We start from the raw sequence: 18493 nt of genomic DNA, 5'->3' as shown, positions 1-18493 counted from the left end.
TTAAAAGAAAAAAAAATGTATCAGCTGTATGCAAAGTGACCCACATTTTGTTTTTGACCACTGAAAATGTGTAGAATTTACCAATTTACTCATAGAGCCACACCGACATGACAATATCTCTGGGATTGAACCATCGAGGGCCTTTAAAATGAAGATACCAAAAAAAAAAAAAAAAAAATGTTAAGGACCAGAATCTAAAAGGATATTAAGATATCTTTAATACTTCTCCAGTTACAGGCATGCAAACCTGAGGAAAAAAAAACAAACACAAGAAGTGCTTTTTGCCATTTTTGAACTGTCACTGTTGGCATATAATGAAACAAAGATTACTAAAGTAAACATTTTACTTATAGACCTACCAATCTCTGTGTAAAAATAAAATAATGATGCTGCCATCTTTCTAAAGTCATTTTTACAACCCTGTAAATTGGCTCCAAATCAAGGTTCAAATGGGGACCTGTGGTTGAGTTGACACGGAATGACCCATAACAATCTCCATGACTAAATACAAACCTTTTTCTTTAAAAAGCAGTTCAAACACTGTTATCACCATTTCTACTTGCCCGTCGTTCGCCATATTTGTTTACTCTAAAGTCACGTTTGACCGCGAGAGATTTAGCGAGATTTCCCGTGTTCACAGTCGGGACTGTGTGGTGTGCTGTTTCGGTCACATCGCGGCACTCCACACACTTTATAGGAATAAAACTGTTCAATATATGATTTATTGTCATGTTTGTGGTCTCACATTTTGAAAATCTAAGATTTTACAAATCTTTTAGTGTGGGCCAGCCTTAGCATTTTATATTTGAGTCAAATGATGACACATTCAGAACAAATGAAAACAATACAATTATTTCTTTTCTTCAAAAAAGTTTAATAGGAGTTCTATGTACAACAAATTATCATACTTAATATTCAATTATTCAAAGAGGCAGATTGATCAAATCTGAAATTAGGCAAAATACTGAAGCAAAACTAAAGCAGAGAAGGACCAAACCCTTCATACAATCCTCATCTGCAAAAAACCCAACATTTCATATTTAGAGATATGAATATGACTCAACTTATAAATAAAAAAGCAAATTAATTGTACAAATACCAAACTATTTGTAAAATGCCAAAACAACTAACAGCAATGAAACATCAAATCATACATTCAATTTTTGTTACGATCCGGCATGCTGTCATAGCTTTATAAAATAATCTTGATAAAGTTCAAATAAACATGGGTTAGAGCAAAAAAAAATCTATTTAAATTAGGCATATATTCATTTATCAATATATGTATATATTTTTCTATAAATAATGTATATTTGGCATTAGATTCTCCTCATTATTGATATATTTAATGATTCAAAACAAGTTTGAAGCCAAACTTTTCTCAAAACTCACTGTTATAGCCCATTTATGAGAGGTCTCACGTATTCAAACAACATTACATCAGATGTGCTGGAAAAAAAAAGAGAAAATCCCTCCCCTTGATGAGTTAGTCATGGAAAACTATGACCAAAGTACTGTATTTTCATTTTAGGGTTATGGTTAACATTTGAGAGTGAAAACTGTGAATACATAGCAAAACTGCCTGGAATCTCACCTCACACTCAGAAAAGTCATCAGAGCATCACAGACAAATCTCAACATCCTGCTTTGTCTAAGACTTCGATTATTCAGAGCATTGTAAATGGAAAGAATCACTATTTCCATATAGTCTACCAAAGCGAGGATGTCAAATTGTGTCTGTGCCATGAAATTTAATGAAACCATTCAGGTTATTGCTGAACAGGCAGCGAAACATCTGTACTGAAGTTCTACACAGCTGAACATTCACTCAACTGCCTACGATATTGTGATTTCTTAGCAGAGAAGCCTTGAATGACTGACAAATGAAAAGGTGGTGTGTGGTAGAGAACAGCTGGTAAAGAGTATGGTTTTATGCTTAATTTTGTAATTATAAGTAATTACATGTATCTTAAAAAGATAATGGTGCCATTTAGAGGGTGGACAGTGAGGCCTATGCACTACTAAACATATTGTTTCTGTGTGAGTGCGAGTGTATACATGTTGATTGTCCTGGTAAAACCAATCCGTGTCTATATGAATCCAACACACCTCTATGACAAAAGCACCAGTTTTAACCTCTCAAATGTCTCAATGTATTTTTAAACAGCTGTTTACATTATTTCACATTTTCAGTAAAAGAAATAATAGCATTGTTCATAGAACAATAGCCGTCTTTGCATTATGGAGGAACTGACCCTCAAAGAGGAGAATCGGAAACTAACAAAACCTATTAAAGGGCTTCCCTGCAGTACATCAGTAAACTGAAAGTGGCAGCGTAGTTTTATTTATTTTTTTATATAATATATATATATATATATATATATATATATTATAATGATGTAATGCATTTGCTATGCGACTTTACTGTATACATCTGTGCACACACGGGCCACAACTTTATAAAATGTTTTATCGGCGAGAAATGTCCTCCGGGGAAGTGGTGAATAAATAAACTGCGACCATGTTGAAAGGAGCAGCATTGCTGATCACCAGCATATAGTGTTTTAGATGCGGTGAGGGTCCTTTCTTAAAATGCAAATGCAGTAACTACGGCAATAGTGGAACTAAGAGAATTTATTTTTTTTATGAATTTTCTCTTTGAATCTGAGCATAAATTATCCAAATCAGAAAGAATTGAGTCTAAAAGACCGGATTTCAGTCATAACATAATTTATTTAAGATATTTTAACTTTGTGGGCCAACCTAGGTCAACCAGCTTTACTAGACGGGTGCGTTTCCCAAAGCGAACTATGGTCGTAAGTTCCAATAGAGTTCAATGGGACTTACCAATAGAGTGGGTCATTACCAATAGAGATCAATGGGACTTACGACCATAGTTGACTAATGATGCGTTCGGGAAATGCACCCCAGATCACCTTTGTGGACTAGTACGTTTTGCTGGTGAACAGCAAAGCTACGCTGGTCCACCAGCTAGACCAGCATCATACCAGCTCTAATGTATCTTTTCAACAGGGTTGCAAGGCCTATTTTGTTATTCCTCAATAAAATATATATTCACAATAATGGGTAAAACAGTTTCGGTGAATAAGTGTTTCTTATGAAATTCAAAAAGTCAGACTAGAGCTGCTGCATAGTAGAAAGGCATGACAAATAGCTCTGTTTGCCTTGAACTGATCGCAGAGAGACTCAGTACTAGTAGAGAGACTCTACTAGCGATAGCGTAGTGTCCTGCCATTAATACCACACACTAAGAGGTAATGACACCATGTGCCTGCCATGTATTTATACACTATTGCACATTCTGGCAAGTCTGGTAGAGTGTGTAAGCACACGAGAGGTGGACACTGGCATTTAGTCTAATACTGTGTATTGGGTTTTGTAGAGATGTATAATGTGAAGCCCTCATGTGTCCGTCATAACAGAGGACAGATATAGAACAAAACTAAAGTTACCTGCATTTGACACTTTCCTCGGTCTTAAGGTGCGGTCACACTTCAGACGCCACAATGAATATGGGCAACCGGATATGATGTCAACATTATTAATAATAAATCACAAATAACACATACATTTAAAATCGACCGAGGCTCATTGGAAATATCTGCCTGTGGCAAATATATATGTTACATTGCTTTTTTAAAATTTCACTACACTTTCAAAGTGAAATATCCAGTGAGTGGACCAAAGGCTTTTTTAGTTTTATCCGAAACAGATGTTTGTGGCAATGTTTTATTACATTGGTTGTACTACATACTGTATTCTGGCAATTCGGAAATGTAATTTCCTGAGAATCGCGCTAAAAAGTGAATGCTCTATTGCATTTGACAATAACGTACCACTTACACTGAACTCTGCCCTAAACCAAATCGATGGCGTTAACAAAAGCAAATGTGAGATAAAAGCACATTTGCTGAAGCCTCGATATTTTTGTTTGCTTCTACAAGTCTTTGAGCTCTTTTGAGTGTTGTGATTCGTGTTTCACAGTACTTGCTGTAGTGTTGTAGTACTCGAGACCGGTCTTGGTCTTGTAACCGGTCTTAAGACCATTTTTTGAAGGTCTTGTCTTGGTCTTGGCCTCATTTGGTCTTGTCTTGGTCTCAGAATAAAAGGACTCGGGACTTTATTTCAAGACCGGTCAGGACCACAACTGCGGGGATATTGCTAAATTGCCGTTGCATTGTCTGATTTCTTTGTTAACATCATTAATTTGATTGGATGTAAAACTTCCTGCTTCAAATGCAATCAATAACTTATTTCTAATTTAATATATTTTGTTACTGTTGTGTTGGGTCAGAAATCAACATGGAATTGTGTCAAAAATGTCACCAAAATGAATACAAATGCCTACAAAATTCAAAATATGATTGCAAAAAAGTACTTGTATAAGATCTTGATATTTATATTATAACATGATATAATTAAGCAATATCGCAAGAAAGAGGGCTGTTTTCACAAATATGAGCACAATTGCAAACATGATGATTTTTTATAAATGTTCAATAAACAAAATGTTATTTTTAAAACATTAATCTCAACATTATTTATTTATGTCTTTGTAATTGTACCAATTCAGATGCATCTTCTGTTCCACCTCTGCAGTGTAAAGATGAATTTTGTTGTTAGTGATTTCAATTGATTGGTAACAGCTCTATATAGTGTCTTATTATTCTAATTGTAATTATTGATTAAAAATAAGACATTTCTCAGGCAGTAAATGTGGATCTTTCAGCTGAATTTGAGGAGTGCTAGTCTGGTCTTGGTCTTGACTCGGTCCTGACTTGCTTTGGTCTTGGCCTTGTCTTGGTCTCGGCCTTGTCTTGGTCTCAACCCCTCAAAGTCTTGGTCTTGTTTTGGTCTTGACACGCACTGGTCTTGGTCTCGACTTGGTCTCAGTTTAGGTGGTCTTGACTACAACACTACTCGAATGCACTTCATCTCAAGTGCAATGCTGTATCAAGTGGGCTACCGAGCAAGTTTACTATGTCAAAAAACTGTATAAAATGTATTAGTTTACAAATCATGCATTATGGTAAAAGTGTTCTGAGGTCTTAACATCATATTGTGCAAGGAACCGTGCAAAAAAAAAAAAAAAGGAAAAAAGCTGTTATTAATCAATAATCTATCTGTGCCTTTAATCATAATTTGCATGAAAAGGAAAAAAAGTTTAGTTTTTGGTGTTTTGCTGCGTATGTATATGTACAACAATGTATAGAATTTATAGGTGTTTTTGGAGAAATGTAGGCAGAGGCACATTTTTTCAATGAGCATATGTTGCTTAAAATGTTAAATGTTATTTTCTAACTACTCCAACTTTCTATAACGTGCAGCTTTGAGGTTTGCATTCTTGGAATTGAAGACTTTTCATTATATGAAAAGTCACTCACCTGTTCGTATGAGAAACAGTGCAATGTGACCGCACCTTTAGACTTAAACTTTGAATATACGCTATATTAATACTCCTAATTGCTGTCAATAATTTTTACTGAACACATCACTATCACACAGTCCTGATCAAATACAGAACCCACAATAGACCCACACGATAATCCAAGAGATGAAAATTACGTTCTAAGCAAAAAATTCTTATCAAAATGTCATCTGCTGGACAATGATCCACCAATCATGCATCTGTTTTAACATCTTTGAGCCCCTAAATGATCAGATGATCTGAAATGCATGAAAAGAAACAATACTGCAGGGTTTCGCCAGTCTTTGACCATAAGCGACATTTCCTCTGCATAAGCCGTATCTCATGCAAATCATTTTAAGTCTCCAACACTGATTATAAGGCACCTATGGATGTTTCCACCTTTTATAATTACCTATATCTGCTAGATCTCTACTAAAATAGAAAGAAAGAAAAAACAGATTGTGGTGTGTGTCAGGTGATGGCACTCTACAGCTATTTACATTTACACAAGCAGCGATACATCTATGCCACAACTTGTCAGCACTGCCTAAACACATTTTTCCAGTACAATATCTTTGTGTTTGTAAAAGGGACCTAGTAATGTACTTGCGTTTGGATAAAAGATCACGTCCTGTGGACTATCATATTTCAGCTGTTATCTATTCATATAAAATGTGCAAGGTGATAACTGTACCTCAATGTACGTATTTAGCAGCAGTTGGTAGCATGTCACTGTCTTTCCTCTAGGTGACTTTCCTCTAGAAGAACCTCAAGCACAAAATTTCTTTATCTACCTTTCCCATGAGTTTAGATAACTTCTTCTCAAACTATTAGGACTAATTGGAAAGCGCTGATTGTTTCTCTGTGTATGTAGTGCTTTCAATACATTGAGACAAGAATTGAGACAGCAATACTGAGTCATGTAAAAGCACAGCATTACACACTCAACATATCTCACTTCAGCCTTATTCTTCAACAACACTGTGTTTCTTAAAGGGATAATTCACAATAAAATGAAAGGTCTATCAATATCATTTCATTTAACTGAATTATTTTGCTGAATCTCCTGTCTGCTTTTGTCTTTGCAGTGAGGTATGGTGACCCAGACTGTCAAGCTCTAAAAAGGACAAAAAGATATTCATGCACTATATTTATGCTCTTAAACATGAAAAGGATATTATATTTTCCATCTGCTTACTTTCACATCACAGATCAGGTGTGTGTTTCCCGTAAAACAGCATAACATTAACCACCGTAGCGTGATGTATCATTGAAACTAACTAACTAGTTAACTGTTTCCCAAAACCGTAGTAACATTGGTTGCATTTAACACAAAAACCTTTTTTTTTTTTTTTTTTTTTGTACAAAAAAAGGACACTTTAAGGCCCGTTCACACCAAGAACAATAACTATAATGATAACTATATTGGCGTCCACACTAACACACAATATTGTTCTGTTTATGGGGTATACTGGGCACCCACCGGCAGAAACATAAATCGGCGCCTATGGCTGGAAATAATTGTTTTGAAAGTGATTGTTATAGTTGTGGTGGACTCTGCTGTACCTTTACATTTAGAGCAGTTTTTAAAACTAAAACTACATCTTTATCGTTAAAGTCCCTGGTCTGAACGGGCCTGTACTCCTGTAGGCTATATATGTGGTTCTCTGCAAAAACGGCACTGATTGTTGACATGCTAAGACATATTTAAATGGAATGAAGGCTATAGAATGTACTGCATGTTAGCTTGGATATTGTGCTCAAGAGTTTGATATATATTTAAGTCCACATCATGCTAACAATAAACTATGCTTCTAACTACAGGTCGAGAACTGTAGTTCCAACCACACAAGTTTGCAGTGCTTTTTGCGAATGTTTGGTTTCAGGAAACAGGAAACTGATAATAGTGATGGAACTTGCGACAACAAAAACATGGGAAACACTTTGGGAATTTCGAAGTTGTTATCTGATTGATTGAATTCTCCAAGATTTCCGGGAGATGTGTGTGTCGCGTTCTTTAATGGCCATGATGCCAAACCCCCTTATCAGGGGAGTTCTCATCAGGATCAACTAAACGCTGGATTTCAAAAGTATGTGAAGTTCACAGAACCATTGTTGTGCCATTGTTGAAGTAAACTTGCACAATGTTCTTAAATGAATTGTACGGAGCCCCTAAAGAGTGGAAAAAAATATGGGATGGGAGGAAAAAATATATTTCAATGCTTTTGCATTCTCTTGCTAGATTTGTGTCCCTTGAGGGGCTCCGTAGAATTGCACACTGGTCTTTTATTGTGGGGATGTTGTTTTCACATTTTCACGCCCCTAAACATGATGCTGAACAAAACAAACTGTGATTGGTTGCTTTACATTTCAGTCAGAACAGAAGGCCTCTGGGTGGTCCTTGGGAAATGAAAGCTGCTATGGAGTCCAGACCTTCAGTCTGAAGGTCTGGCTACACGAGAGCAACAGTTGTTCTGCGCCATCCGAGCAAATGCCACTGAGAGGAATAGAAATATCTCATACTATTTTGTCATTTTTAAATCTTGCCAGTTAATGGTCACCATCCTTTTTAAATGAGCGGCCTAAATATTCACTAAATAACACCTTTTGCGTTCCCTGGGAAGCAAAAACCAATGGGGTTCTGATGGACATATTGTAAAGATAAGGAGATAAGAGTACATAGATTTTTGGTTGAACTATCCCTTTGCTTTAACCATGGTGTAAACAAATCATTACCGAATATATAAATATTTTTTTTCCCATACAGCAAAACAGAATTTACTGATTTTTTTAAATGAGAGCACAAACAGTTATTGACAGTTCCTTCTCTTCTTATAATTCTTCTTCATTTTATTTTCATTTATTTATTTACTTACTTTTTTTTGCAAGAGCAGGGCATACATTCACAACGCTTTTTGCTTAAGATGCTGTAAGGCTGCCAGGTAAAGGAAATAGCTAAAAAGCCAAGGATTTATTTGCTGCTTTCTAACAACTTATGAATGTAAGCAGCAGTTATGCTAAGAGGATAGACAATACAGCTAGTGACGTAGCAAACGGCCATCTCTGGGATAGTTAGGCCTGGAACCAGTGGGAAAAAAATCGGAATCATTATATGCACAGTTAATATTGTGCCAGTAAAGGGAAAAATAACCGCAACCATATTTACAAGTATAAGGTACTGAATCTAATGCTGCTGTTGGTTTTTATTTAGTCTACAATTAAAGTAATAAAGAACCTCAAGCCAAATTAGAAATAAAAAAGGAGCGTTGTTGCCACCCAACCAAAAATATGGTATTTGAATTCAACAATTCATCATAGAGACCTCTGTCTATTGGACACCCGGGTTTCTGTTCTCAAAGATGACAAGGCAAATGGGCACATCTTTGTGCAAATGCTGGACCGAAAAGTGTGATATACAAAAAACATAAATGTCTAACCTAAAATAAAAGTATATCTTTTCAACAAACCAGTGACCATAAATACGATAATCCGAGATGCATTGAGACACTGTTAAACCTCCCTTTAAAAAAGTCCACAGGTGGTTTATAGTGCTGTGCAGAAAGGAGAGGAGGGGGCTTCTACATTTTAGAGTATAAAGCAGCACCATTTACAGTAATATTATTAAAGTTTCTTTTGCACCTTTATATGTCACAGACTACCTTGAGGGTGAATGTTGAGGAAGATTGGTGTTATAAATACTTCTCTGTAAATGTTTTTGTGTAAAACCGGTGGTCAGTCAATGAAAGTCAAGCTGTTACTGTATGACTGAATGATATCAAGGCCTTTTTGGGCTGAATGAACTTTAAACATTAGTCATTGAATAAAAGGATTTTTAAAACTCTTTTTGACAGTGCAGTTTAGTCCAGAACTAGATTAAATCTGTCAACCCTGAAGCTAAAACTAAATTGAAGTCTAGAAGCAATACCTTCATGCAAATTCCCAAATGTGACAACATCACAAGGATCAAGATCAACATTTCCGTTGGAAATACAAATGTGGATAATTTAAGAAGTAGAACTGCTTTGTATAACATTTTAAGCAGTGGAAACTTTATAATTTTGTTTGCAAACAAATTTGTTTGCTTATTTAAATCTAAACTCCATATAAAGTCAAGTTTAAAGTCATTTTGTGTTCCTGTTTGTGGGAATGATGATGTTGGTGAAGTGACTATGCTGTGACAATAGTTTTGTGCCAGTGCTATAGAATAAATATTCTAAAAGGAGTGTTAACTGTGCCTATGCTGAGGGCTACACTAGGCTTTGTTCAGACAGGTAGCAAAAATCAGATTTTTTGGAATCCGATGTTTCCAAACTACAGTACACACAAATGTGGTTTGAAATCAGATTAAAATCTTTTGGAATGCATTTGAAGGGTCAGATTACATTTCAAGCACTTTTTTCATCATTCCAGCAGTCTCTTTGTTTTAAATTTTTTCCTCATATATTGAATTAAGTGACATTCTATTGATCCCCTAAAGGGACATGTTGATGGGGGTAAATAGATGGAAAAAAACTAGATTTGAATGCTTTCACAAAAATGTAGCATTTTCTCACAAATCTACTACATTCCTCTGAGAAACTTTGCATTCACTCGCAAATTTTTTGTGTTACTCGCAAAACTTTTCAAAACTTTTGCATTCTCCTGCAAAAGCATTGAAATACAGTTTCTCTTCCGAAGTGGAACTCAACACTGCGTCTTGGATTGATGCTATGGGGAACGGCATCAATGTGACCGGTGTCTGAAGCATGTGTGACAAACACGGCAATTTTTTTGGCCGACGACAGTTCATGATGTCACTAGCACTAGAGGGAGCCTGTAATAATATACATCATCAGCTTTTTTGTCTTTAGGAGCCTCTTTCTTGCTTTATTCTCTCCCAAGGGATGAGAATATAGCATTTGCATGGAGCGCCTTCGGCTCAAGGGAATAGGAGGCACTCATGACGATGCATTCATGGTAGAAAACTCTGTTATTGTAGTCTCTCTAAACAATAAGAGAGACTAGCATATGTACAGAATGCACTCAGCTCTCAAAGGACTTGAATGTATTTATTGTGATGCATTCGCCATGAGAAGCTCTGCCCTGGCTTGACTCTCTATCGAGGGATGAGAGTCTAGCATTTGATAATGTGGTGTGTCTGATTCTGAGGGATTAGATGCAGAAAGATATGAGGCAGGTGTTATTAAAATAATAATAATATCTGCTTTCTCTGCTGCCCCACATATTAGTTTATGAGCCTTATTCCTCCTAGATTTTTTGAGGTAATGGAGAAATTTGTAATAACAATATGCAGGGATGCCCCAGTTGAAGTGCTGCTTAAGAGCTATCTCTCTCCTGGTGTTGCATCCTCTGTGAAGGCTCCCTCCTTGCCAATAGAGCTAGCGTGTTCAGCTCTGGAGGGGGCTGAATGTGCTCTCTGTTATGAGCCGTAGTGAGGGAGCTCACCCTCACGGTTCAGGCCCCATGTCTGCTGAAGTAGCAAAACGGCAGCTTTGATCGATTTGTGGCAGCGTTCTCTTCTGGAGCTTTGATATGAAAGCAACCATTGTCGATTTGGCACAGGAATGGAGCAGGTGTTTGGTTAGAAGAAAAACAGGAATCAGAAATCGCTCTGAGGCTACAATCACACTGCAGGTAAATGTGGCCCAAATCTGTTTTTTTTTTGGGTATTTGTGACTCATATCTGTTTTCCCCATGACAGTGTGAACAGTACAAACCACATGGAATCTGATCTTTTCAATTCTGATTTGAGCCTTCCATACTGTATGTGGCACTAAATCTGATACAGGTCAGATGTTTTGTAATGCAACAGTTATATCGGAATTCATGCGATTTTTATGTAACTCAAGATCAACATTCGTCATGATTCTGCACTCATGGTAGTCTATTTAAAGATTTTACATACCCAACGTTATCTAGACAGTTGCGAAAGGTAATCAGTAGAAGGGCATTGATGTGTCAGAACTCAGACAGTGTCAGACAGCTCTATAATACAAGCAAAACATGAGGGCTCATATTATAAAATTTTCAAAACTCTGCTCTTTTTTGTCACATCACTATCTTTATTGTTCATATTGCCTGCGCATAATTTCACTGGCTTTCGGGGCAGATCACACTATAAATAAATGTGTAATCACTTACTTTAATGCCCTCCGCGTTTACTTACGTATGACAGCGCGCTGTGTGTGTTGCCAAGTCCGTGATTTTCCTGCAGAATTGGGTTAATTTTTCACTGTTGCCACAGGTTGCTTTGCAACTCCGTGGGTTGAAGCGACCACACTAATGCGATATTTAAGCCACGGAACACAATTTTTACCGGGATACCCCACGGAACGCGATTGGGTTAGTTTTGGACTAGTTTTGAGAAGCAATTTAATGGATTTTGTGGTAAAAACCTGGCAACCCTGTTTCTATCATTCTTTTGCGCATGCAGGTCAGTTCAGAACCATGATCTGTTAAAATCTTATATTGGCCACATTTAAAACAATGTGAACAGCTATACAAAAAAATCAGATCTGAGCAAAAATCAGAATTGAGCATTAAGGCTTGCAGTGTGAACGTAGCCATAGTGTACACTAAGCAGTGCTTGATTACTTATGCATGCTGGTGTGTTTTTGGCAAGATACTTTTACCTGCCCCCCAATGTGAGAGTGGCAGTGATCGGTGGCTGTGGGCAGAGGTTGATTGTCTCTCGAAGACATCTCGCTCCACCCTGATATCCTGAAAGTATCTTTTTCCAGGGTTGAGCTATGTTCTCTCCTATCTTAGGGTCTAAAGTAGAATTATGCTCCCGTGTGAATGAGTTCCTTAGTAGGTACCCCTTTAAATGTTGATGCAGAGTGAAAAGAGTTACGTAGGGCAGTATAGATTCCCTCTACTTCATTTACCTCGCTCTTCAAGTACTGTTGGGTGTTGGAAGTAGGGATGTATGCTTCCCTTTTGGATGGGTGCTTCATAGGCCTCTCTAGTAAGACCCATGTTCAATATTATAGCAGGGCCTGGAAGAAGTGCCTTTATTAAGAAGTGCCTCTCCCCTAGTGTAATAGGTTTTATAAGTTGAGCATAAGCTCCCCTGCAGCCTCCTTGGGGTTACAGTAGGGTGGATGAGAGCTACTGGCAAAATGTAGCCTGCTTTTTTGTTTATAGGGCCATATAGATTCCCTCTACTTTGTATACCTCCCTTCCCGATGACTGTTGGGTCTTGAAGTAGGGATATAGCTTTTGGAAGGCTCTACTATGGCCCTGATTTAAAAATGCTAACAAGTAGAGGAAGTTCACCTGCAGGTATCCCTCCTTGTAATCTGTCACATACTACCGTATGGTCTGGTGCTAAAAGAAAAAGATGAAGCACTAGCTATAGCAGGGCTAAGGTAGAGTGCATTCTCCCTCTGGAAGTAGTAATTTGTATTCCCTCCCCAACTGTTGTTGGGTCTTAAATTAGGGTCTTTTTACTCCCCTTTGGTGGGTTTTGCAAGCAGGATGTGAGCTCTCTCTCACAATTATTCAGGGTATTTAAGTAGAGCTGGAGCTCCCCAGTTTTCCTAGGGGTTGAGTTTCATGGCGAGAATCTTTGACAACTATATGTTGCCACTCTTTTATTTGCATTCCTTCGGATGAAGATTTGGGTTGCATTCTCCGCCTGGAAGTAATATGTAAGATCGTAGTTGAAAATATTCTCCTTTTGGCAGATACTCCCCAAGGGCTGTGTCAAAGCAAAAGAAGCTGACATAGCTGAGCCATTCATTCCGTTAGAGCTCCGCTCTTGGGGGCTCATAAGGCTGACGCCTGGCCCACAAGAGAAGGAGGAAGGTTGTAAAGGCTGCAAAATCCCTTGTTATAAGAGCATAGAAGCTTGGGTATATTCTATTATTGAAAGATAGTTGCTTAAGGAGTGGTACCACTAGACCAGGGGTGGGCAAACTCGGTCCTGTGGGCAAACTCGTGCCCTGCATAGTTTAGCTCCAACCCTGATAAAACTCACCTGCCTGTGGTTTTCTAGTAATCCTGAAGACATTGATTAGCTGGTTCAGGTGTGTTTGATTAGGGTTGGAGCTAAACTCTGCAGGGCAGTGGCCCTCCAGGACCGAGTTTGCCCACCTCTGCACTAGACAGTCTATATAAGTCTTTTTGTATGCACACCTTATTGATGCTCTGACTCCGGCTAAGTAATCCGTAGTGTCAAATTATGCTATGCCCATTATGCTTGTGCATATTCACAGCTTAATAAGACAAGCTTTCCCTCAGCGTGGCATAGTGGGTATTTGTTCCCCATAGCATCAGTCCAAGACGCAGTGTTGAGTTCCACTTCGAAAGGGAACATCACAGGTTACAACAGTAACCATGATTCCATAAGAAGGGGAATGAGACACTGCGTCTCATTGCCATGCCTTGGGCATGCCTACGCATCTCCTTCAGACAAAAGAGTTGATGATGTGTATTACAGACACCCTCTTATACTCACAGGCACTCCACTAGTTATGTCATGGACAGTCGTCAGCCAATAAAATTGGCGCGTTTGTCACATGTGCTTCAGACACCGTTCATGCTAATGGTGTTCCCCATAGCATCAATCCAAGACACAGTGTCTCATTCCCTTTCTGAGGAAACCTTGGTTTACAGTCATAACCTGAAACGTTTTCCTCCCCATCATATTATTTTCAACACAAAAGTTTTGTGAGCAAATACAGTTTCTTGGTAGAATGCAAAAGTTTTGCGAGTGAATGCAAAGTTTTTTGGGGAAACTCAAAAGTTTTAAGTGAACACAAAAGTTTTGCAAGAGAACACAAAGTTTTATATAACTATATATATATAAATATATAAAACTATATAAATATAATTTTTCCTCCAGTCTTTTTACCCCATAACCATGTTTCTTTTATGGGCTACAGAACATTCACTATGTGGTGAATAGTGAGTGGTTTTGGACTCATTATGTGCATGAAAGCGAATATAAGAATTGTGTCCTAAAAATTGGAAACCAAATCGAATTTGTGTGCAGTGTGAACAAAGCCTTAGTTTTGTCCTCTAAACGTACTAAAACTGAAATCCAAACTGGGTTGCAGTAGCTGCAGGTCTTGGAGGGCATAGACTGCCTTGACCTTTTTGCATTGAGCTCTGTTTGAGGCATATATAAACTCACCACTATTCTCAGCTCAGAGTAGATGATGAGCAGAGGAAGAATATGTGTAACACGTGAGAATGTGTACGGGTGGAGCAGTGACATGGAGCTGAATGATGTACCCTGTTGGTGAAGCGCATTGGTGAGGCGTAGCATTTGTGTGTTTCATAAACGGGTTTGGGCTTCAGGGATATAGATTTCTATGCTGTCGGCCCGCTCTGTAGCTGAGTTCTGACGGAAAGACGCAGCCCGTTTAGCAGCCAAGAGCCTGCGGCGGGCCTCTTGCCTCTGTCTGTCCTGCAGATCCAAGGAGCGCTCACGCGTAACAGCTCCGCGACCTTTAGGAGGCCTCTTTGTAACAGGAGGTGGCCATTTTCTTTCCTGTGGAAAAGAAGTAGGGTTCATTATCATTTTACAGTTTACTTGGTTTATTAGAATTATTATTATATTAATATTATTATTAGAATTAATATTAGAACTATTTAATTAATCATGGCCCCTGACCTGTATGTAAATTCTGTAATAAGCAAATTTTCTAGCATCTGAGCAATGCAAGCTTATGTATTGATGATTGCATGTATTAGAGATGTCAAAAGTACAGACTTCGGTACCAAGTCATTACTGAAATTTTAAAAATGTGACGCTTTGAGCGCTGTTGAGCAGATTTGTAAACACCATTGTGTTGCCACGCTCATCAGATATGTCTGTGATTGACTTTTGACAACTCTAATATGTGTATATATGTGTGTGTGTATATATATATATATATATAATATTATAATGACATATATATATAATATTATAATGACATATATATATATAATATTATAATGACATATATAATTACAAACCCGATTCCAAAAAAGTTGGGACACTGTACAAATTGTGAATAAAAAAGGAATGCAATAATTTACAAATCTCATAAACTTATATTTTATTCACAATAGAATATAGATAACATATCAAATGTTGAAAGTGAGACATTTTGAAATGTCATGCCAAATATTGGCTCATTTTGGATTTCATGATAGGAATAGGTAGCAATAAGAGGCCGGAAAAGTTAAATGTACATATAAGGAACAGCTGGAGGACCAGTTTGCAACTTATTAGGTCAATTGGCAATATGATTGGGTATAAAAAGAGCCTCTCAGAGTGGCAGTGTCTCTCAGAAGTCAAGATGGGCAGAGGATCACCAATTCCCCCAATGCTGTGGCGAAAAATAGTGGAGCAATATCAGAAAGGAGTTTCTCAGAGAAAAATTGCAAAGAGTTTGAAGTTATCATCATCTACAGTGCATAATATCATCCAAAGATTCAGAGAATCTGGAACAATCTCTGTGCGTAAGGGTCAAGGCCGGAAAACCATACTGGATGCCCGTGATCTTCGGGCCCTTAGATGGCACTGCATCACATACAGGAATGCTACTGTAATGGATATCACAACATGGGCTCAGGAATACTTCCAGAAAACATTGTCGGTGAACACAATCCACCGTGCCATTCGCTGTTGCCGGCTAAAACTCTATAGGTCAAAAAAGAAGCCATATCTAAACATGATCCAGAAGCGCAGCCGTTTTCTCTGGGCCAAGGCTCATTTAAAATGGACTGTGGCAAAGTGGAAAACTGTTCTATGGTCAGACGAATCAAAATTTGAAGTTCTTTTTGGAAAATTGGAACGCCATGTCATCCGGACTAAAGAGGACAAGGACAGCCCAAGTTGTTATCAGCGCTCAGTTCAGAAGCCTGCATCTCTGATGGTATGGGGTTGCATGAGTGCGTGTGGCATGGGCAGCTTACACATCTGGAAAGGCACCATCAATGCTGAAAGGTATATCCAAGTTCTAGAACAACATATGCTCCCATCCAGATGTCGTCTCTTTCAGGGAAGACCTTGCATTTTCCAACATGACAATGCCAGACCACATACTGCATCAATTACAACATCATGGCTGCGTAGAAGAAGGATCCGGGTACTGAAATGGCCAGCCTGCAGTCCAGATCTTTCACCCATAGAAAACATTTGGCGCATCATAAAGAGGAAGATGCGACAAAGAAGACCTAAGACAGTTGAGCAACTAAAAGCCTGTATTAGACAAGAATGGGACAACATTCCTATTCCTAAACTTGAGCAACTTGTCTCCTCAGTCCCCAGACGTTTGCAGACTGTTATAAAAAGAAGAGGGGATGCCACACAGTGGTAAACATGGCCTTGTCCCAACTTTTTTGAGATGTGTTGATGCTATGAAATTTAAAATCAACTTATTTTTCCCTTAAAATGATACATTTTCTCAGTTTAAACATTTGATATGTAATCTATGTTGCATTCTGAATAAAATATTGAAATTTGAAACTTCCACATCATTGCATTCCTTTTTTATTCACAATTTGTACAGTGTCCCAACTTTTTTGGAATCGGGTTTGTAATATATGTAATTATATGTGCTTGTGTGTCTGTGTGTGTATATACACTACTGTTCAAAAGTTTGAGATCGGTAAGATTTTTAATGCTTTTAAGTTTCGTCTGTTCATCAAGGCTGCATTTATTTAATTAAAAATACAGTAAAAACAGTAATATTGTGAAATATTATTACAATTTAAATGAACTGTTTTCTATTTGAATATATTTTACAAAGTAATTTATTCCTGTGATGGTAAAGCTGAATTTTCAGCATCATTACTCCAGTCTTCAGTGTCAAATGATCCTTCAGAAATCATTCTAATATGCTGATTTGCTGCTCAAGAAACATTTCTGATTATTATCAATGTTGAAACAGTTGTGTACTTTTTTTTCAGGATTCCTTGATGAATAGAAAGTTCTAAAGAACAGCATTTATCTGAAATACAAAGCTTCTGTAACATTATACACTACTGTTCAAAAGTTTGGGGTTAGTAAGAATTTTTTATTTTTTATTTTTTTAAAGAAATGAAAGAAGATGCATTAAATCGATCAAAAGTGACATTAAAGACATTTATAATGTTACAAAAGATTATATTTCAAATAAACGCTGTTCTTTTGAACATTCTATTCATCAAAGAATCCTGAAAAAAAAATATATATATATATATTGTACACAAATATTTTGCACAATTGTACACAATAAATGTTTCTTGAGCAGCAAATCAGCACATTAGAATGATTTCTGAAGGATCATGTGACACTGAAGACTGGACTAATGATGCTGAAAATTCAGCTTTGCCAACACAAGAATAAATTACATTTTAAAATATTTTCAAATAGAAAACAGTTATTTTAAATTGTAATAATATTTCACAATATTACTGCTTTTACTGTATTTTTAATTAAATAAATGCAGCCTTGGTGAGCAGACGAAACTTCTTTTAAAAACATTAAAAATCTTACTGATCCCAAACTTTTGAACGGTAGTGTGTGTGTGTGTATGTATATATATGTATATATATATGAGAGAGGGAGAGAGAGAAAGAGAGATAGATAGCATTCACGTACCTTCTTCTCTGGACTCTCCACTATCCTCCACTCGTTGCTCTTGATTTGCTGCAGCTCATCAAACTTGGCAGTGACATCATCGATGGAGAGCTGCAGGAGATCCCAGAACCCAGCCAGGTCCTGAGCTGTGGGGCGGGGCATTGCACTGGGGTCCTGCACAAAACCAGAAACAGACCAATTATATATCACACACTCCTCAACAAGACAAACAACAGTTATAAGTTACAGTTCTGCTCAAACCCTTCAGAACTGAATTAACTGTTTTAAATTATAATAAATGAAAGAAGTAGAAGGATCATAACAATGATTTTGTTTTTCTTTATTTTATTCTGATAAAGCTATTTAACATATTATTATACAAGTTCTTAATATATGGTTCTTAATATCATATGTTGCCCAATGATTTTTGCCTTTTTAGGCGATAGCTGTGTGTGAGTCCATGAATCTGCCCACTGTTCTTGACAAAAATCCTCTGGGTA

At 37.4% G+C, this 18493-nt stretch overlaps 1 protein-coding gene across 3 annotated transcripts in view; it reads right to left on the bottom strand.

Moving 5' to 3' along the window:
- Positions 1-790: 790 nt before the first annotated feature.
- Positions 791-18493, bottom strand: part of LOC127502379 (disks large-associated protein 2) — a 162176-nt gene continuing 144473 nt past the window's right edge. For all 3 annotated transcript variants that reach the window (XM_051875293.1, XM_051875291.1, XM_051875292.1), the window contains 2 exons: positions 18015-18167; positions 791-14930 (listed from right to left, as the gene is read on the bottom strand). In XM_051875293.1, coding sequence (XP_051731253.1) covers positions 14715-14930; positions 18015-18167 — 369 coding nt within the window. In that variant the 3' untranslated portion in view covers positions 791-14714. The remainder of the gene's footprint in view (positions 14931-18014; positions 18168-18493) is intronic.

Source organism: Ctenopharyngodon idella, chromosome 20 (assembly GCF_019924925.1).
Source record: "Ctenopharyngodon idella isolate HZGC_01 chromosome 20, HZGC01, whole genome shotgun sequence".
NCBI lineage: Eukaryota > Metazoa > Chordata > Actinopteri > Cypriniformes > Xenocyprididae > Ctenopharyngodon > Ctenopharyngodon idella.
This window is presented reverse-complemented; position numbering and strand designations above follow the sequence as displayed.